The sequence below is a fragment of the Netta rufina genome, assembly GCF_964035555.1.
Source record: "Netta rufina genome assembly, chromosome: 3".
NCBI lineage: Eukaryota > Metazoa > Chordata > Aves > Anseriformes > Anatidae > Netta > Netta rufina.
The window spans coordinates 95,571,161-95,592,369 of record NC_140125.1 but is presented as its reverse complement, the minus strand read 5'-3'; the positions used below and the strand labels follow the sequence as shown (position 1 = coordinate 95,592,369).

At 35.8% G+C, this 21,209-nt stretch overlaps 1 protein-coding gene across 2 annotated transcripts in view; it reads right to left on the bottom strand.

The window, feature by feature from the left end:
• Window positions 1-21,209, bottom strand: part of COL21A1 (collagen type XXI alpha 1 chain) — a gene marked incomplete at both ends in the record, with an annotated part of 85,124 nt that overhangs the window by 57,517 nt on the left and 6,398 nt on the right. The window contains 7 exons of one of the 2 annotated variants that reach the window (XM_084285245.1): window positions 8,737-8,799; window positions 11,155-11,238; window positions 12,689-12,697; window positions 15,009-15,086; window positions 17,760-17,933; window positions 19,734-19,950; window positions 20,082-20,250. In XM_084285245.1, coding sequence (XP_084141371.1) covers window positions 8,737-8,799; window positions 11,155-11,238; window positions 12,689-12,697; window positions 15,009-15,086; window positions 17,760-17,933; window positions 19,734-19,950; window positions 20,082-20,250 — 794 coding nt within the window. The remainder of the gene's footprint in view (window positions 1-8,736; window positions 8,800-11,154; window positions 11,239-12,688; window positions 12,698-15,008; window positions 15,087-17,759; window positions 17,934-19,733; window positions 19,951-20,081; window positions 20,251-21,209) is intronic. The other variant, XM_084285244.1, reaches the window with a different exon arrangement.

The following is a 21,209-nucleotide window of genomic DNA, read 5'->3' as shown; positions in this document are numbered from 1 at the left end:
TCAGTGAAATAAGAGTCTTGCTGGGAAAATCAAGGTGGCTTATTTGTAAGGGAAAAAAATGACCTAGAAGGGCATATGACAAAATTAGTCATTATTTCCAAAGATGTTTTAAATGCAATAGAAGAGTAAATGTCTGAAGTACATCTTCAATGCACTTGGCTGCCTAAGGACAGAAGTTTAGACAGTATGGGTGTATCACATTAGAAAAATAAAATAAAATAAATAAAATAAAATAAAATAAAATAAAATAAAATAAAATAAAATAACTGATAAGGCAATGCAATTTGCACTGTGCACTTCCTTACTGAAAAGCTTTTGGAGTTATGGAACAACATAAGTTATAACGGGATTACAACAGGACTACTTGGGAAAGACATGGAAGAAGTAAACAAGCTCCATTTGGCTAGGAAATAAGCAAGGATCAACCAAGGATCAAGTAATGGTCTAAAGATATTTAAGGACTGTAAACACTAAGTAAACAGAACTATTTAGGGTGATGTAACTAATCATAATGGAATTCATTTGTGAAAGAAAATTTTGACTTCATGTTCAGAAAACATCCCAGCAGAGAGGTCTGCAGACCCCTTGTGAAAGTCTCTGCAGAAAATTTTTACTACTTTTAAAACAGGTATCTAAAGTGTTACAAGAAAAGCTTTCAAACCTTATTAATTAAATAGATTACATGTTAAAGGAGAGAAAGTCCTACAGCTATTCAAACGCAACCATGCCAACACTCAAATTAGCAGCCATGGTATGACCTTATTCCTCATTGGCAATATCCCTTCAGCAACTGAAATCCTGTGAGGTTACAGAAATGTTAGAAAGAACTTGATGTATTTGAATGAAATGTTTCATCCTTTCTCTGAGAAATCTCTGTCTATCATCTAAACTTTTTGCCTTAGGTCCTTCATCCTTCTTTTCTCAAGGAGCTTTTTTCCTTTCCTCCCCCCAAACAACCTACTCTAACACTCCTCTTTGCCTGTACTCATCTGCCTACTGCTGCTCTTTTCCTTCCCCTCTGGACATGTTGAATCATAAAGGTTGAAAAAGACCTCCAAGATCATCTGGTCCACCCATCCACCTACCACCAATGTCACCCATGGTCACCAACCATATCCCTAAGCACCACGTCCAACCTTTCCTTGAACACCCCCAGAGATGGTGACTCCACCACTTCCCTGGGCTACCTGTTCCTCTGAGGGACCCAAAACTGAACGCAGTACTCAAGGTGTGGCCTCACCAGAGCAGAGTACAGCCAGACGATCACCTCCCTGGTCCTACTGGCTACACTATTCCTGATACAAGCCAGGATGCCGTTGGCCTTCTTGGCCACCTGGGCACACTGCCAGTTCATGTTCAGGTGAACATCAATCAGCAGCCCCAGATCCTTTTCCTCTGCACAGCTTTTGAGCCACTCTCCCCCAAGCCTGTAGCATTGCATGGGGTTGTTGTGGCCTAAGTGCAGGACCCGGCACTTAGCCATGTTGAACCTCATCCCATTGGCCTCTGCCCATCTGTTCAGGTTCCCCTGCAGGGCCTTCCTACCCTCCGGCAGATTGACACTTCCCCCCAGCTTGGTGTCATCTGCAAACTTACTGAGGGTGCACTCAATTCCCTCATCCAAATCATCAATAAAGATATTAAAGAGGATGGGCCCCAACACTGCCCCCCTGGGGAGCACCACTGGTGACCGGTCACCAGCTGGATTTCACTCTGTTCACTACCACTATCTGGGCTCAGCATCCAGCCAGTTTTTAACCCACCAAAGAGTGCACTTGTCCAAGCCATGAGCTGCCACCTTCTCCAGAATACTCTGGAAGACCATGTCAAAGACTCTTCTGAAGTCTAGGTAGACTACATCAACAGCCTTTCCCTCATCCACCAGGCAGGTCACCCTGTCATAGAAGGAAATGAGGTTGGTCAGGCCATTCATGAACCCATGCTGGCTGCGCCTAATCCCCAGGTTGTCCCACACACATCAGTTGGTCATCTCTAGCAGACCTGTTTGGATCAAAACAAGTGTCGTCTTGTCTCTATCAAAGCATGAAAATGAAGGGCAGATCTAGCATTAGATCACAAAGGTAACTAAATGCTGCTTTTACTTTCCAACATAAATTTTTTGGTGACTCCTGATCAAAGATCTGTCATCACGTGAACATTATTATGGGAAAAGAGTTTTCATTGCCTCATTCATTGTCTTTTTAATTTTGCTTTGTTTTGTCCTGTTTAGTTCTTTCTCCACATTATTACACTTCCTTCAACTGGCTACTCTGTTATCTGCCACAGCTTTCATAACTCTGAGTCAGTAGCAATATATTTTAACTGAGCATGATGTTGTGCGATAAATATCTGTATGGGCTCAAACTCCATAGAGAAAAAAAAATTCATCAAGATTATTAGAAACAAGATCTTAAATTCTGACTTGGAAAGTTCCCGAGCTTTAGACTGCTGGAAAATGGGATGATGTACTAAGTATAACTTCCTGCTTGCCACTTAGGTGTTTGTCCCCATCATCTGTGTTTGGCCACTGCTGAACATAGTCAGATCGACTTTTGTCTGTACAAACGCACAGAGCTGTTTGATTCATAGCTGTAACACAAGTCAGCAGCAGGCATCACTCTGATTTCAAAGTCATAGATATCCATAAAGCCATTACATGACTGTATTAGTCAGAATAGAGCAAACATATTTCCTCCAACAGTAACAAGGTCACAGTATTACTAAGGAATATGTATTTCTCTGGAATTGAGAGCAGCATTTTACAGCAGACTAATCGACTATGTTTGGGAAAGTTTCCTGAGAAAAGTAGCTGTAGAATTTATATCAACTTAAATCTCTAGACAAACCATCCAACAGCACAGGTAATCCTATGCATTGATGAAACTATTACCCACTTTTCTTCCAAGGGTTCTGTAGAAATAGATGGACATTATACTAAATTCATTGTAAAAGATTCAGTCCTTGGTTGATCACCACATACTATTGAACTCTACACATTACAGCTGTAACAATCTTCTAGAGGTTTTTAAAAAGAAATATTGGAATGATCAGAAATTACTTATTATGTGACAATTTTGATACCGTATGAACACTGCATCTAGATAAATCAGTAAAGTCAGTCTCACCAGATTATTTTTGAACTGCTTCTTGCTTATGGACACTGTAATATGGATACATAGTAATGGATACATGGTAAACAATTCCAAACTTTCATGAATGAAACTAGATGGAATACTAGAAAATCGTCCAGATTTGTCAGCCATGAGGTTCAAAGTTCAAAATTGACAGATAAGTGTATTTTTTCATTTCTTTCAGCAGGCTGATAACCTATCACCTCTATTAACCACAAGTGATTGCTGCATATACTCTGTTCATTTATTTTCCCTCTTAACTTGAGTTTTTCTCCAGGATGTATAACATACCCTTTGGAATAAAAAATGGTTTTGTGATTGCAGTCAGACTGCTGAGCATTTTCAGAGCCAGCAACTACTCCAGCTGCTTCTTTCTGACAAATAATGCCCATTAAAATGAGTTCCAATTGAGATTCAAACACCATTCTTACACTTATGCTTATTTATCAGTGCAATTTCTCTTGTTGAGGCAATTTAATGATTTCAGGTTGTGAATAAAATTTTTAATTAAAATGTGTTTTTATTACATATTAGGCTTTTCACTGCTATGCTTTTCTCCATTTACTTTGATCTTTTCTATATGTATCAGAGTATGGAAAATAAACAGAGGTGGTGATTAAAGAAAAAAAAACCCTACACACAAAGAGCTTTTAGACAAAACCATTAAAAAAAAAAAAAAAAAGAATGCTTGAAATTGAGTCATGTTTATGTTCACCTCCCCCAAATATTACAGCAAACAATTTCAAACAATTTTACTTGGTAATACCACGTGAACAATTATTTTCTGGTAATATTGCAGATTTTCATGGGAATTGTTCTGAATTTTTCCAGACTAAAACTAACTGTAAGTGTTACAACCATCTAGCCAGCCCACGAAAAATAAACTAAATTTTCTTTGATGTTTGGCTTTAAAAATCAGTTACATATAGTAATACAAATGCATGCCTAAAACCTTTCTCACAGGAAGAAACATTTTGTTGACCAGTTATACTGTTCCAAGAAAATGAATACCAGATAGGCAAACTGGAATAACTTTAGAGAAGAACATAAAAATATGCTTTGGGAACAAAAAAGATTGACTTTCCAGGAAAAGCTTTTCATGCAAAAGCCATTTGATTAAACAACACTGAGTACGCAACTACCTGTAAGCCTATTGTGCTGTGTGAATTAAGAGCTCGCTTTTCAGTTCTCCAAGGAGATTCACCAAAAAAAAGATTGATACAAGCAAAGTTATCTCAAACAAGGAAAATCTCTGACAGCACAGATAAACTAATAGTAGTATTAGCAAATAAAGCTAGTAGTATTAGCAAGTAAATAAATAAAACAGAGAAAAAAAAAGACAGAGGGAGAGATATGTTTTTCTACACAGTGTATCTAAAGGGTCTTCTTTCGTTCATAGCTAAAAGCTAGCCTGGAAAGCACTCAAGAATGTACTGTAAGGAACAATAATGTACTGGCCAGAGCTGCAGATGACCTAATAGGCTTGCAATTATGTCCTTACAAAGAACAAGTGCAAAAAGCTACAGCTGATTTTTCAAAAAAAATAGTAAATTAATAAAGCTATAGGATTTAACTATAAGCACTTCACATAACGTATGAACTTCAATGCAGCAAAAGGGTAAAATTTCTCCCATTAGCATAGCTTTTAGCTTTTGTCTGAGATACTTTTGTACTTTTGTTAAACTTTTCTATGTTCAGAGAATGCCCATCTATGCATGTTATGACTCACTTGCAGGAAAAAAAAAAAAAAGAAAAAAGAACACATAACTGCCAGATTACAACGTTACAGAAAGACTACAGCATCAATTTATTTCTCCTTTTTGATTCACACAGTTACAAATTTTACTGCTTATGGGAAGATATATAGCACTGAATTGAAAACCGGTTAATAAAACTATGAAAAAGTCCTAGAATCTTGTTTCTAAAGCAATGCTGTTGGCATCTGCCTGGATGCTTAAGAAATAAAATCAATCTATTTTTTAAAAGAGAGAATGGAAACTGACAGTTCCCTACCAATATCCAGTCCATTCTGGCTTCACTAACACTTACACAATATCATTTTATTTTTCAAAACATCAGAGTTAGCTGGATTAAAGACAGTTCTGCTACGCTTATCCATCTTGCAACTCTACTTCTAGCAGTCACTATGACTGTGATGCATGCTTTCTCTCCCCATGTAACTCTGGGCTCATGCAGTTTGTATACCTGTTTTTGAATGGGAATGGGAATGGGAATGGGAATGGGAATGGGAATGGGAATGGGAATGGGAATGGGAATGGGAATGGGAATGCTCTTCAGAAACTGAAGCACTGTCAATAATCAACTGAATAAAAAGGTTATTCTGATGAGATCATAACTACCCTGCTCAGTTTCCATCTGTTCCCATTTTAAAACCTATATTTTCATGATTGTCTGAAAAAGTAGTATTTTATAGCACTAACAATTTCAATTCAGAATGTGCTCTGTATTTTTAGTTAAACTCTGAAGACGATAATTTAACTTTTTTTAAGTTCTAGTTTAACTTTGAAGGTAATTGTTATCAAAATCTGTTTAAGACAAAAGCACAAGGAAAAATTTTGCAGCAGGAAAAATGAGGATCTTTACTCGTGGAACTATTGAAAAATTCATGTTCTCTCTGCTTTCCTAGACCATTAGGTCTACCATTCCCAGGTCTCAATATATGAATTCTGATACTTTAAAATAGAAAAAATTTCAATTTTTAGAATTGCATTTTTTTTGTTGTTGTTGTTTTCAGTGGCTATTTTTTTCCTCCCAAATTAACTATACTTCCAAAAGGAATCACTACCGCTAAGTCAACCATCTGCTGTTCCTAAGAAAAGGCCAAGATGTAACTAAGCAACAAAATAGGAGAAATATGAACTTTTTATAATGTGTACCATGGAGCTTTCTCTTTGTAACTTTGTAAATTCATTGCCCTTAAAACATACACACTTCCAAGTACCCATCTCACTGTTTCCACCTCTAGTTGACATAGAAATGAAATACATGACAAGTACTAAAAATTAACAAAAATAGAACCTTAGGTGTTTTTATTAAGCCACTGAAGTTGGCAGGTAGTGCTATTGAGACAAAACAGGTGCTGGAATTGAAAAGCAAGGCCGGATTTGGAAAGGACTTGGGTTTAGTTAAAATATCATAATCAATCTTTCCACAGGCCAGAAAAATTACTAAAAAAGAGCTAAGTTTAAAGGTCCAATATAGCCATTTGTTGTCCTTCCCTGAAGTCTCTCTGGTTTGTCAAGCATGTATTAAAATGGCTCAGGATAATGTAACATCCCTTCTAAATCTCAACCAAAACCACAGACTATTAATCCAAGCCCATCCATAATGCAATGTTTCTTTCATAATGATTTTATCTTCTCAATTCATAAATGATTTTGTCTGCTTTTGTCTGTTCAACCATTTATATTTTTTAATTTTGGGGGTACATTTTTCTGTATTTTTTTCCTGATAGCAGTTGGGACCGCTCCATAATTGTGTTTTCTGATTTCAAGACATGATGCTTACCTTTTCTTCTACTTCACCAGGGAGATTTCAAAATAACACTACAACCTAAAGACTCAACCATAAAATTTAGTCCTCACGATAAGAATGAAATGCTACAATTAATTAATAATCTGTAGTTATGGGCTACTTTTCTTTTCCTGCTTTTGATACCCAAGTATCCAGCAGAGAAATTATACTCTTTTTAGAAGTAAATTATTCATAATGTCTTTTATCTTTTTCTTGATTTATTTTTTTTAATGACTACCTTCTAATTAATACTAATTAATATCAAAGGCCACATTCTGAGAAAAGAAACATGACTGGTTGAGTCTCCCAGCTTTTAGCCTGCCTTCTCTCAACACACCAGAGCACATACACACTACTGCTTTGAGTAGTAGAATCATAGAATCATAGAATATCCTGAGTTGGAAGGGACCCTTAAGGATCATCAAGACCAACTCTTGACACCGCACAGGTCTACCCAAAAGTTCAGACCATGTGACTAAGTGCACAGTCCAATCTCTTCTTAAATTCAGACAGGCTCGGTGCAGTGACCACTTCCCTGGGGAGCCTGTTCCAGTGTGCAACCACCCTCTCTGTGAAGAACCCCCTCCTGATGTCAAGCCTAAATTTCCCCTGCCTCAGCTTAACCCCGTTCACGTGGGTCCTGTCACTGGTGTTAATGGAGAAAAGGTCTCCTGCCTCTCGACACCCCCTTATGAGGAAGTTGTAGACTGTGATGAGGTCTCCCCTCAGCCTCCTCTTCTCCAGGCTGAACAGGCCCAGTGACCTCAGCCGTTCTTTGTACGTCTTCCCCTCCAGGCCTTTCACCATCTTCTTAGCCCTCCTCTGGACACTCTCCAACAGTTTCATGTCCTTTTTATACTGTGGTGCCCAGAACTGCACACAGTACTCGAGGTGAGGCCGCACCAGCACAGAGTAGAGCGCGACAATCACCTCCCTTGACCTACTAGCGATGCCGTGCTTGATGCACCCCAGGACACGGTTGGCCCTCCTGGCTGCCAGGGCACACTGCTGGCTCATATTCAACTTGCTGTCTACCACGACCCCCAGATCCCTCTCTTCTAGGCTGCTCTCCAGCATCTCATCGCCCAGTCTGTACGTGCAGCCAGGGTTTCCCCGTCCCAGGTGCAGGACCCGGCACTTGCTCTTATTGAACTTCATGTGGTTGGTGATCACCCAGCTCTCCAACCTATCCAAATCCCTCTGCAAGGCCAGTAGTAGTACTACTGCTTTTGAGTACTACTGCAGAGACTGCCAGCTGTTAACAGAATCTTGCTCAACAAAGCAGGTCAGCTGTCACTATATGAGAGGCTTCCAATTAGATTCAAAGATCTAATGTATTTTTTCATGAAACCTTAGAAAATCTTTATTTATTAATTTTTATATGATTTGATTGCAATAAGAATGCTAATCATGAAGACCAGACCAGCCACTGCAAAACCTGGCATTTTTGTTTTAACTACATGTGTTATTCATCTATTTTCTTCCATTCTTTACTATCCATACTAATGGAATGACAGCTTATAAAGTAAAAATAGGGCAAGAGAAAAATATCAATATTTTTTGTTAGGTGTGTTTTAACACATAATGTGTAGAACTGCAAATGGTATTTTTACGTTGTATGCATACATCTACATATTTTGATTGACTACTTCTGTAGGAGGCACACTAAAAGAAATTAAATGAACAAACCTTAAACATGAGAAGCAATCTCTAAAACAAAATCAACAGGATTTTAGCTGCCCTGAAAACTGCTTTCTCATGCAAAAAATCTAAGCAGTAAAGTTTGAAGGTCAGAAGGTGTTAACTGTTGCAAACTGATACAAAGACCAACAGGAACTGACATCCTGTTCTCTGTTTTATAACAGTGCTTACCTCACACCATCATATTTATATTTTAGCTTGAAACAAAAATACTGCAATTCATAGAATTGTATTCATAGATTTGTTACATTCAGAGTTTCATAGAATGGAGACAAAAGCATCTAAATTTCAGAATCTGGTATTAGTGGTACATGTATTTTCTCCTGCTAGTTTTGCATTTGCAATATATGACTAAGTTTTTAGTACTCACAGGCTTACCATCTGGACCAGGCTGACCAGGATAACCATGATTCCCAGGCTGCCCAGGATCACCCTACAGAGAAGTAGTATGTTGACACAAACAAGACATGAAAAAGCATTTTAAAATTAGCAGAGAGAAACCTTAACACTAACACATCCCATAAAACAGTGGCTGCAAGTCCAGATACCTGCTATTGAGGAGTAATTCCTACAGCAAAAGGGAACTGATCTTGTAAGCCCTCCCTGGGAAAATTCTTCCTAACTTCTGGTTCACAACTTGTAGAAGAAAGCCCACACTCACTATTACAGTGCAGGCTTGACCCGTAACCTCATATGCCTTCAAGCTTTTCAAAATTGCCAGCAACAGGCAAAGAAAAAAAGAAAAAAGATTTCGTCTAATCTCTATTAAAACCTTGTTATTCCGGCATTTCTACTGGGAGGAAAACTCTCCCCTGTACCACAAAGATTTGGCTGAGCCTAGTTCTTAAAGCAAAAGCATGGAAAGGCATGAGCCAAGATTAAAACCTGGTAAATAACAAACTCTTCTCCACACAATTACTGCTGTCTATAAATATATATATATATTTAGATTTCTTCTTATAAGGCCTTTGCAATTATTTTGATAACCTCTGCCATGACCATAGTAAGGGAAAAGAAAACAGTTTCTCAGGGACCAAGTTGACTGTAGAAGAGCAAAAGCATATCTCCCTACTCAGTATATCCTCTTAGTATATTTCAGTTCTCTATTTATTTTACTAACAGACTTGATCTTGACTTAATTTGGACCCAGAAAAATATGCTAAGACTTCAGCCATAAAAATATTTTATTTCTGCAGAAGCTTTAAGCATGCACTTTAAGCATTTCTTCAGTCTGATCCACCAACAGACCAGGTCAGCTACCACTGCAGAACTGTTATAAACAGGGAATAAATAGGAAAATTTCCTATAAATAGGAAATTGGTTTTCAGTGTGATTGTGAAAAAACATCTTTTCACAAATAAACCACAGAAATGTAATGCTCAACTAAATGGGAAAGGACATAGAACAATGTCTATTTAGAAAAACCACAAACAGTAACAGTTATCATTTTATAAATTAATAGTAGGTTCTTTGCAGTTATTATTGTCCAAATTAAAGAGTCCATGTTTGAGATCTAAGAGAAAATAAATCGCTTTCAAATATACTTTCTAAACTATGCAATGTTATGCCCTTAGCTTAAAAAATTTTAAATGTTATTTGTATTTTATTTTTTTAATTAATTTTATTGTACTCTGTTAAAATCACAAACACATAAATTAAGTTTAAATTTATAAGATTTCAAAGTTGATATGTATATTGTTGATTTGTATATATCATTTATAAGATTCAAAAGTTGATATGTACTGTAACTGAGATATCCTATAGATTTTAAACTGGCTGTCTTTTCACTCTTTCTGCAGTCTTTTGGGTTAGGCACCATCATGTTAACTGTATTATCTTAAAACAAATATCATACTGCAATGCAATTGGAAGATTGCATGTCACCTTAGTTCTGACATATCATACTCTTTCATGCTTTACAGGATGTACAGGATGATAAGTACTTCCTTCTATCTCTTTTTTCTTTAATATGCTAAAGAAGAAGGAAAGGGTAAAAAACACAAAAAATCTATTACATTAAAAAATAATCATCTCCATCACATGGTTTCCAATTCCCTGATCAGAAACCTTTGTCATTATAGGAAAATGCCCTTTAACTGGAGGTAGCTGCAACAGACTATTGTCCCTTATGTGATGAGAGTATTTTCTTTCAATCATTTGCTTAATGAAAGATATGCATTTCAGGGACTTCTTGTCTAACCTTTAAGCAAAGCTAGGAACTGGGAACAGCACTATTTAGCACAGTAACTGGGGAAGGTACTACAGCAAAATACTAGTGATCTGAGTCTGACACATTAGGCATCTGAAACGCAAGTCTATTTTGCATTTTAATCCTTCACCGATACTGATGAGAGGTCATAAAAATCAGAACAATTAAGGTAGAACTCTCCGTACTCTCCCAGTAAGCATTTAGTCTATTCTTAAAGAAAGAAGAAAATTCTCCATTAAAGACTATCCTATTAGCAAACTATTTCATTCTCAAACAATTGACAGTGCAAGATCATGCAAGTGATCAAGTGCAAGATTTCTTGCCAATGCTGAAGATTGGCAAGAAAATACAACTTGCAAGCATTTTATTCAAAAGTAAAAGACATATTTGTGTTATCAGGAGCTAGGGCACCCAAACCTGGCCCTGCAGATCCTAATCAATATATTCATCCAGTGGAAACCAGAACTAGCAGAACTAGTCCCCTACTTTTTTAACCTGATTGACCATGGATAGTCAACATAAAACGTCAAGAAATAAAATAAAGTAGGGTATACTCAAGAAGAAAGAATGGAAACTTACTTTGGGGCCTGGAGGTCCTTGTTTCCCTGGAGGGCATATGCAGGGGGCAGGCGTGGAGCCTACATCACTAGGGCCATTCATGCACTACCAAGAGTGAAACCAACCATCAAAACACATGCCAAAAGCGTTGAACAAACATATCATAACATTATAGGAGGCTGGTTTTCCTTAGGTTGCATAGGTCCTAACTTTCACTCTTTTGTTCAGCTGGAACTTCTGCTCACCTGAACACTGCCTTACAACTACTTTGCATGCATGAATTCACCATTTAACAGAGAAGAAAAATAAATAAAAAAGTAAGTACTAATACTGAGTTGGTACCTGAAATTCTATTTGCTCCTCCACAAATCTTTTGTCAAATAGCTTGGTAATTTTCAATCTGGCAACATGCAAATCTGTTCTCCTCAACTAACCAATAACCATCCTTTGAACTGTGAACAATTATTAAATGTAACTATTTAATAAAAGTTTTTTAAAAATAATTAATAAATAATATGTAGAGCATAGTGACCACATCTTACTGCATGTTATCGTGTAACAAGCCTGAAAAGAGCATAAAGCCCATGTCTCCCACCTCGTGGGCATATGCCCCAGCCATTATGGTACTTGAGGAGAGGTGAGGTCTGTCTGCTGCCACTGATTCCGACCAGTAACCCCACAGGTATCTATCATCTAGTTTGGAGAGTTCAGTGAACTCCTTCAAACCACGCTCCCTATACAAACAGCAGTAAACACTAAACCTGGACAGATCATTTGAGGTATCTACTTCCCACCACTGAGTTCACATGAAACCCCAGTGTTTTACTAAGGCAGGCAAAGGGAGAGTTACTAGATCAAATTCATTTGACCACGGCTAGGCACCCAAAATTTAGGTGCATCTGTACTCAATTTATAAGATTAGATTCAGGTTAGATTCAGTGAATTCTCTTTGACCTAGTTCTTAGAGATGTGGAAAGGCATAAATACGGGAATCCAAGCTATGAAAGAACAGATTTTGTATTTATTATCAAACACATGTTCTAGAACATCTTTTTTCAGATTTTCTACAGTAATGCAGACTTTTTTAAATGGTCTCTGAATAGAATTCTCTCTTAGGGTCAAATGATTGTTTAAAATGCAAATTCATATTTCCTTCATAATGGTACCAAGCAGGAATGGTGTAACCAGGGTGGCTAGGGGACCTATCATACTAAGCCTTCAAACCAGCTCCCTTTCAGGGAGCTCCCATTCGCATCATCCAGGAACCTGACTGTTCACTTTGCAACGGCATCCAGCCCTGAAAATAAGAGCAATTCAATTGAACTGGGAAAAAAAAAAAAAAAAACAGGCCATTTATTCTAATAAATGTGGGCTTCTACACAAAACTGATTTTGAATTTGCCATTGAGAGCTCAATTAATGGAAATCCAGCATTTTTAAGCTTAGCAAACCTCTGTCCATTTTTCAAAACAAACAGTATATTCCCTAGTATAGTAAGTTATATAAAGTCATATACTACCTTAAACTTAGTTTGAGCAGTTTAGGATTGAGCCTACCTCTCCATTCTGAAACAAGAAGAAACACAGTTTAAGAATAAAGCAATATTTGCAATAAACAAAATCAATTCATCTGTGAACATTACCAAAAACAATCGTAAATATGAGGCTGTAAATACCAAGCAACTGCAGTTCAATATTTCAGACTTTCTCAGGTGTGTGTACAGCCGCTATCAACATATATGAATTTTAGTATCATTTACGGGTCTTTCAAAAGGAGCTGCCAGTAGCAGTTTTTCAAAGGCAATGACAAAGCTTAAAGTAAAACTGGACCATGTAAATATTTATACACTGAATGTTTAGATTTGGCTCAAAACAGGAGCAAATTCTCATTTAAAAAAAAAAAAAATAATCCTCTACTTATTCATTGATGTACAAGAATGTACCAAAACATTTCTAAAATCTCTGATTTCTGCCTGAATCCAGCATCTGGTAAAATATATAGCAGCACAGAGGCAAGGCTGGCTTTCTGTTACTTGCTTTCCTGTGTGACTGCATAGTATGTGCAGTATCATAGAACAAACCATCGCCAAATATTTCAGCACATCAAACATGTAACTGACTTAATAATTTAGTAGCCATCATTACCTGCACTACATGCAGGACTTTTATGATGCACACTGTCACCACAGACTTTACACACAATCAGTGGAGAGAGGTGGCTTCCTCTGTATTCAATTTTCATCTCAGGCAAAGTCTAGAGAAAGTTGTCTTTCCCCAGTGATCATAGTGGGAGCTTAAAATTACGATGCAGCCAGTCGTCTCAGGAAATTTAGGCTGTAATTAGTACATACAGCCCCTGCTTAGTTCAGGAGCTCTGACACAACCACACTCTGATGGAGTACAACCACAAACCACATATGCCTCCAACTTTCATTACCTCCTTGGAGATCATCCAACATTTTTATTTCCTGAAGGAGTCCAGAATTTCACGAGTGAAGCCCAAATTTAATTTACAACAACAGTAAGTGAAACTAAACTGGCAAAATGTGATCTCTCAGACTGCTTGCCGAGTTGTAGAGGATGCAAAATATGATAGAGTTTTTAGCGTTTGCTTTCTTTAGCCACATTTTTTTTTTTTTTTTTCATTTATTCATTTTTCATATCCTACCTACTCATTGCGAAGATATGTGTTACAGGTAAATAGCTAAATATCAAGTTTACAACAGATTTAAAGCTAACTTTACAATAGTGTTCCTGAACCCATTAGTCACCTACACATACAGTCAGATTTCAGAACAGCTAATAATCCAGACACCTACTTGTTGATTAAATTAAAGGTGTGAGTTTTAAATAAGACTCATATTGAGTGCTGATTATAATAGAAATACTGGCCCTAACTAAATAGCAGCCAAACAGACTAGCTGTAGGTCTATGCAAGTTTGGCAAAAAATGAAATATCTGGATGTTGAAGATTCATGGGCGCTGTTGTCAAATTGGCAAGATGGTCCTAAGTCCTAATATACCAAATTAAAACATGCCGAATATGTTTTTGCAGACTAACACACTGGTGTCTGATTATCTTAGACACCAAACAAAGGATGAAATTCTGAAGGAAACTGTAAATATAAACCTATCTCTTTTGAGATGTGAGTTGAATGCTTTTGAAAATCTAACCCCAACGGTGTATCATGAATGATTTCCAAGTTTGTTTACATACGTTTTACATTTCATTGTATAATTAACTCTATGTAAGAGGGCTAAGAAAGGATCAAAGCCCCATAAGCTTTGTAATTGTGTACGAGAATCCTAAAACCCTGAACTGCATTTTATTTTCATCTTATCCATAACATTGTAAAATCTTGACTTCATTTTAGTCAATGGGATTTTTAAATCAGACTTCAGCATAGATACTTCTGATATGAAAAGGTGATTTAAAAATATAGGTTTTTTGGGTAAATATAGAAATTTCAGATATTAAATGACCTGGCAAGTATCAAGTATAGAAGTATAGCAGATAAGTTAAAAAAAATATTTAAAGTATTTTTTGCACTGCTGTAACCTATCTGTTTTATTTATTTATAATGTTTAAAATCTTTAATTTCTAACAGATGATTCTGAGATTCTTCTATACTGCTGTCAAATTTGCACCATCAAATATCTAAACTTAAAAAAAAAAAAAAAAGCTTTTAAAATATGTTCATGCAAAACTAAGTTTGAAGGCAGACAAACTCTGGGTCATCTGATATTGCAAAAGCAACAAGCATTCATTTGCACCAGCTGAATCTATTTCATTTTAGGAACTCACTATTAAGTCAGCAGTAAACAGTGATTTGTAAGAATGCCAAGTAGTCTGCAAAAGTTTATCTATCATACTCACAAATCCTGGGATCTCACAGACTGTTTCTCGATTATTTTGCTCTGGGTCACAGTAGATTCGCAGCTTTTGTATATCAAACTATAATTCAAAACATAAAAGACTTTTTTAGAAAAAGTGTTAATAGTTTGACATTAGTTTAAACTAGACCCTTCTTAAATTATATCATCCACAGTTTTTTAAAAAAGAACAAAATATTAAAAAGCAATAGAAGCAGGAAAGTCTGTATGTCTACTATGGTTAAAAATCAATTAAAGCTGTAGAAACATCAGGCTTCTCACAATGATTCATACATGCAACCAATTCAAAATTCTGTCGCATAATTATTTAAAGAAAAATAATCAATCCAAGGTTTTGTTTTCTAAAGTAATAGAAATCACCACCCTTAATCCTTGGCAATAAATCCAAACATGCACAGCACGAATTACACCCGCTGCCAACACCATTTGGAAACAGTTACAACTGCATAAGCAAAGCGTACATTTTCCTTTTTACCTTAACAGTGCTGCTGGTTCAATCTTTCTACACTGTCTTGTCTCTACTAGATGTAAGATTACTAAAGTTTGGCAAGGCATCAGAAAGCATCCATGACACTTGAAATAATTTGTTTTAGTTTAGATTTGTAATGCAAAACTGTAAAAAGCAGCTGATAGAAACATTGGCACCAGGAAAGCAAAAGTTTGCACCATTCTGCTCTGTTACTATACTACAGAAGAATGAAATTTCTGAAGTTAGTTTTTCTCTCGTGAAACTACCATGACTACAGAGAGAAAAATGCCCTGTTACACTTACAAGAAATCACAGATCATGAGTTTTACTAGCAGGGAGAACACAGCACAGAATAGTGAATCTGGCATACACAGTAATATATATTTTCAAATTTAAAATGTCTTAGCTACAACTTTCAACACTTAAATATGTACGCAGGTTTATCATCACTGTACTGGAAAGCACGTAAGCCAGTAAGACCTTAATTAAATTGAGAAGCCTTGCAAAACATCACTAGAAAACTTCTGAATCAGAGAAAAGAAAGAGAATGAAAATTCACCAAAGAGCTTCTGAAGGATCTTCTATCATACTTTGTCTTTCAAAAACATTTCAAAGGATTCAAAGGAAAAAGGATTCAAAGGAAAAAAAGATTCAAAGGAAAAAATATTTCAAAATACATTTTCAGTGAAAGTTGGCACACAGACTCATTAAAATGTTTATAATCATAGTTTAAATAGAAATATTCTGGCAAAGGTTGACTGCTAATGCTTTACAGAATGTGTTGCAGTCTGTGAAACTGAACAAACAGTAAATACCTTTTTTAGATTTTAGAAATCAGCTGGAAATGAGGAAGATTTTCCACTTTTCTTCTAGTCCACTGTCAGGAGAGGATCTTATACAGTTCTACCCTCCTAAAATGCTTTCATTTCTATTTTAGACAACATGTTTGGCTAATAACATTCTTTAATTGAGAAACTGTATTACTGGGAATCTATAGAAGTCCCATTTCTGCAGCAACTTAAGAAAAAAAAAAAAAAAAGGCACTAAAATCCTAGAACACACAAAACTATGAAAACTGGATAATCCCTCACTGAAAGGGAAAGTGTATGAGGTGATTGGTTACACTTCCAAAATCTCTTTCCTTGACGTAAGTGCCTGAAGTCTTACCAGAAATCTGTGAGAAGCATTCATTATTTTTCACAAAGAAGTATTTTAGTATACAAATTACATTTCCACCAGAAATGCTGAGTCACGCACACAGTATGTCACCCAAGTTTCTGTGTACATTTTTAGAATATGGTAATAATAGAAATGAAGCCTGGCTACAAATGCACACAATTGAGAGTAATGATTAACAACATCTGAAGAGAGTTAATGAAGATGATGCAAAACACATTAATATATTTTAATAGGAGTAGTAAGGATCATGAAATTAAACAGTAGAGTACAAAAAAGCACAGCTTTCAAAATGACTAAAAAAAACCCACCTGCTCAGGTAGTTCAGTATTTCTTAATATTGCTTCTTTATTCTCAGTCTAATTTGTACTGCTATTACCACATTGTTATAAATATAAGGAAACAATCTATTTAGCAAACATCTGGAACACTGTCAATGTTGTAGTCCTCACCACTGCTCTATACATCCTTTACCTACAGAGCCTGACGTTGTTACCAGCTTTTTGGTGTCTCCGTACAGCTGTAGGCAAGAGGAGTACACCTTCCTCAGAACAGAGGAGTTTCAGGGCTTCTTTCCATCACAGCAAAATCAAACAGTGCTAGTTTGTGCACCAAATATCTGCAGTACAACATATCTAGAGTTGACATGCTTCATGCTTTCTCGACAGCTAGCGATGAGAAGGAAATTTCCTCAAAATTGTGTTCTCTCTCTATTGTGCCAACAGAACCCGTACACTGGAAATTACATGCAACTGTCAAGCACAGAGGATATCCCCTGCTCTGAGATGTTGTTCCCCAAATTTGAGCAACTGCACTGCAACAAATCAGTGCTTCGGCAAAAACAAACACCTGTTGAAGTCAGTGAGACCAAGTAAGTCCTCATCTCACAGGATACACCAGTTGTGCTGGGTCCTTCTGACAGTTTATGTTCCCTCTTAACTACTAAAATTTAATATATTACATTTTAACCTAGAGTATATTAGAGGAGTAGGTTCAGGAAAAGAGAAAGCACCAATGAAATGTTAACCTATAGCAGAACTTCTAAATTAGCCTGATATTTAAATTACTGTGTTTTTAACATAAGCATACCTGTACAGTTTCCTCCTTTCCAGAATACTTTCCTATTTGGGTTAGTCCACTGATGTAAATACCTAAAACAGGATGTAATGTCTTCGTTTCAATTTCTTGGTCATCTATATACAAAGTTACAAACTCTTCTGTTACTAAGAGACGAACTTGATGCCAGCCTTCATCAAACAATGTCTAAGAAAAGTGAAAAAAAAAAAAAAAGGAAATGTTTAAAACAAAATGTCTTTAATTTACATTACAGTAAAACTTATTTTCAACACTGAAACTACCTGTCAATGGTTGAGATGATCAATGTTCCAAGTTTTGTCACAAACACAAAAATTATAACTGTACAGGCAAAACAATAGTAGTCAAGTAATAATATAATTGCAAAAATGGTATTTGCTAATGAGTAAGTTTATACTTCAGAATTACTTTTTAACTCACATAGATTTTTTCAGTCTGCCCCAGAACATGCTGAAACATATTTCTTATAAATATGAAATCAGAGACCTTTTTTCAGCAGCATAACAGGTATAACATCTCAAACACTTCAGATCTTAAATCACGGTAAAAACAAATTGGTACTTAAAAACATATACACACTTAAACAGTATCTCTGTTTCTGTTGTATTTTCATTTGTAGATTGGGATTTTACTTATAATGGCTCTCATTACAAACTAAAATAAACAACAAATCACAAAAAGGGTTGTTAATAATGCAGTGTATTTATTTATGTTTATTTATGTTTATAGATGTGCAGATCTAAAAAAAACATATAAAATTATTGTCCTCCATAATAGCAAATATAAGCATAGAGAAACACAGAAGAAATAAAAAAGTTGTCTTTGCGGTTCATGGATACCTGGGACTGCAGGAATAAAATTGATTTTTCATTGTAGATCCCCAAAACACTTAAAATACTTCAGATTGACTTAAAAATAAATTTCCAGCAATTTCCAGTAAAACAAATTTAACACTTTGCTCCTTTAAAATGCATATATTTTGCCTACAAATAATTATAAAAAGGCAAGGGAAATTTAGAAAGAAAAAAGCTAAATTCTCCATTTAATAAAAGAATAAAATACTCCTCACCAATAAAAGCCTGGTAGTTAAGACCTTCTCTTGGAAAGTAGACCTTTCTTCTCCAAGTACTTATACATCAAATTCCTTTAGCCTCAGCCTCATTTGGAGGAAGGTTTCAAATTCAGGCCAACACTTCCCAGAAAATTAGAACCACCTTGGCCACTAAGTGTTCCATCCTTTCCCATTTTTTTTGCTTAAGTGTCACTATCTTTCAAATTAATAAACACTCCCCGAGACAGGTATGGGAATCTCCAGGCTGTGTATTCCAATACTGGTACAAACACACATACAGAGACATTCAATGTCTTTCACAGGAACTTAGATCATCTTTCTTACAGAGTTGAGTACTTCGCTGGAAATTGAAAAAGACTGAAAAGGCAATCTTCAGTTTACACTAGGAGACAGTTTTCACAAAGAGAGGAATCCATTTAGTAAGAAAAATAAGCAGCTGAAAGGAATTTTTACTCAACAGAGAACTAGACAAATCTAGGCTGAACTTATTTCTTCTGGAGAAGAAAATAGCTACTTTCATTATGCATTTTCAAGGGAATTTAGATACTTAACAAAAACTCTCTCTAAAAACTGACTATTCTTGTTCCAATTTTCTAGCCTCTACATCAAACACAGAAAATACTTTTCAGCGTATGTTAGGCAAAGTGCTGTGCGCAAAACTTTCTCTGTTATTTCCACAATTACCTGCTGGAAACTGCTGAGTAGAAAGCACCTGTAAAGCATTTTCACTGATGACCACTGTGGACTCTCAGGAAACATGGATGAAGTACTCACCATCTATTTTTAAACATCTAAGCAGCCAAGAATAAGATCATGCATTGTTAAAAAACACAAAGGGCAAAGGAAAGATGTGTATTTAAATGAGTATTCCAACATGATGCCTACCTATTTCTTACCTTTACACGAGGTGCAGCAAAAGTAATAACCTGTGTGCCATTTATTAAACTCGTTGTAGTGAATGATAATGTTTTCTCCTCTCCATTAATAGTGACTGCTATCTGTGGTCTCTTATCCAGGCTTAGAATTCTCCACAAATCCCATGTCTTTTTCACTTTAAATCTTTGAGTGGAAACAAACACATAGGATGGAGGCAGACCTTCTGGAAACACATTCCTAAATAAGGGGGAAGTCGGAAAAAAAAGGACAATGCTTGAACATTTAATATAAATCTTAGAACAAGTCTCTCACTTTAAACAATCAATCAAACAAAATCTTTTTAACTTTAGACCTATAAATATATATACCTTGTCAATTCTGACAAATCAACACGGGAGGTTACTTCATAAGCTTTGGCATTAGTAGTTGGTATTTGAATTCTCTTTTTAACCTTTTTCTTCACACCTAGTCCTAGAAGAATGTCAAATCCTTTTTCATCTCGAGCTGCCACTGGAATTCTTGTTGGACAAACAGATTCTGCAAAGTAATAAATGAACATATAGATAAAAATAGGATTTAAAAATTTCAAAAGGTACTCTCTCACTTACCTAATGTTTTTTGTAGCTGCCTTTCAAGAAATAAAAAAGAATTGAGAACCGCCGGTTAAGTACAACAAGAGAGAAGTGATATGCAGTATCCTCTGAGACATCAAGTGTGAATACTGAGATGCCATATTTTGCTGCAACTACATACTTCTATTTTGATTTGTGACTAATTGTAGTAAAAGGTATTACAATATTTGACTAAAAATAATACTAGATTTAATTTCTAAAAATACATGGTTTCAGGATGTTACAAAATTATAAACGTTAATTTCTATGGTACACTAACAGTTTAGATTAATTCAGTATCCCTCTTTATTAACAACTATTTTTTTCACTTTTCAATCAAAATTTCCCCAATCTATTTTGTTACACTCAAATCTGCTTGAAGCTATTCTCACTAGAGAAATATTGTGTGGAAACAAAATTCTGTGGAAACAAAAGTTGGCTGGATGTCATCTTTGTTTAATTCTTTTTACAAAAAAATAATCTTAGGCAGTGGACTAAAATGTTTTAAAAAAACCTGCAAGATAGCAAAGTGAAATGTAATGCTAAGGCCAATATTTTTACTAAATTAAATCAATTAAAAGAAAGTAAATATTTCATTATATTAAAATTATGCTAAATTATTTAAGTTTTCATCATTTTCCATTGTTTCTTCAGAAAAGCATCCATTCATAGAAAGAAAAAAACTTAGAAATGCATTCCAAAAAATGGGTGGAGAGTTGTCTCAGCTCCTTCTGGACCAGCCATGGGCTGAAAAAGTCATGTTTCAGTGCCAGGGAATTATCATTTCAAAGGTTCACTGGCTTCACTTTATAATATGAGCAACAGTGCATGTCTTCTCCTTTTAGCCAGTTTAAGGGCAGTCAGAAGCTACCCTGTTCATGGGAA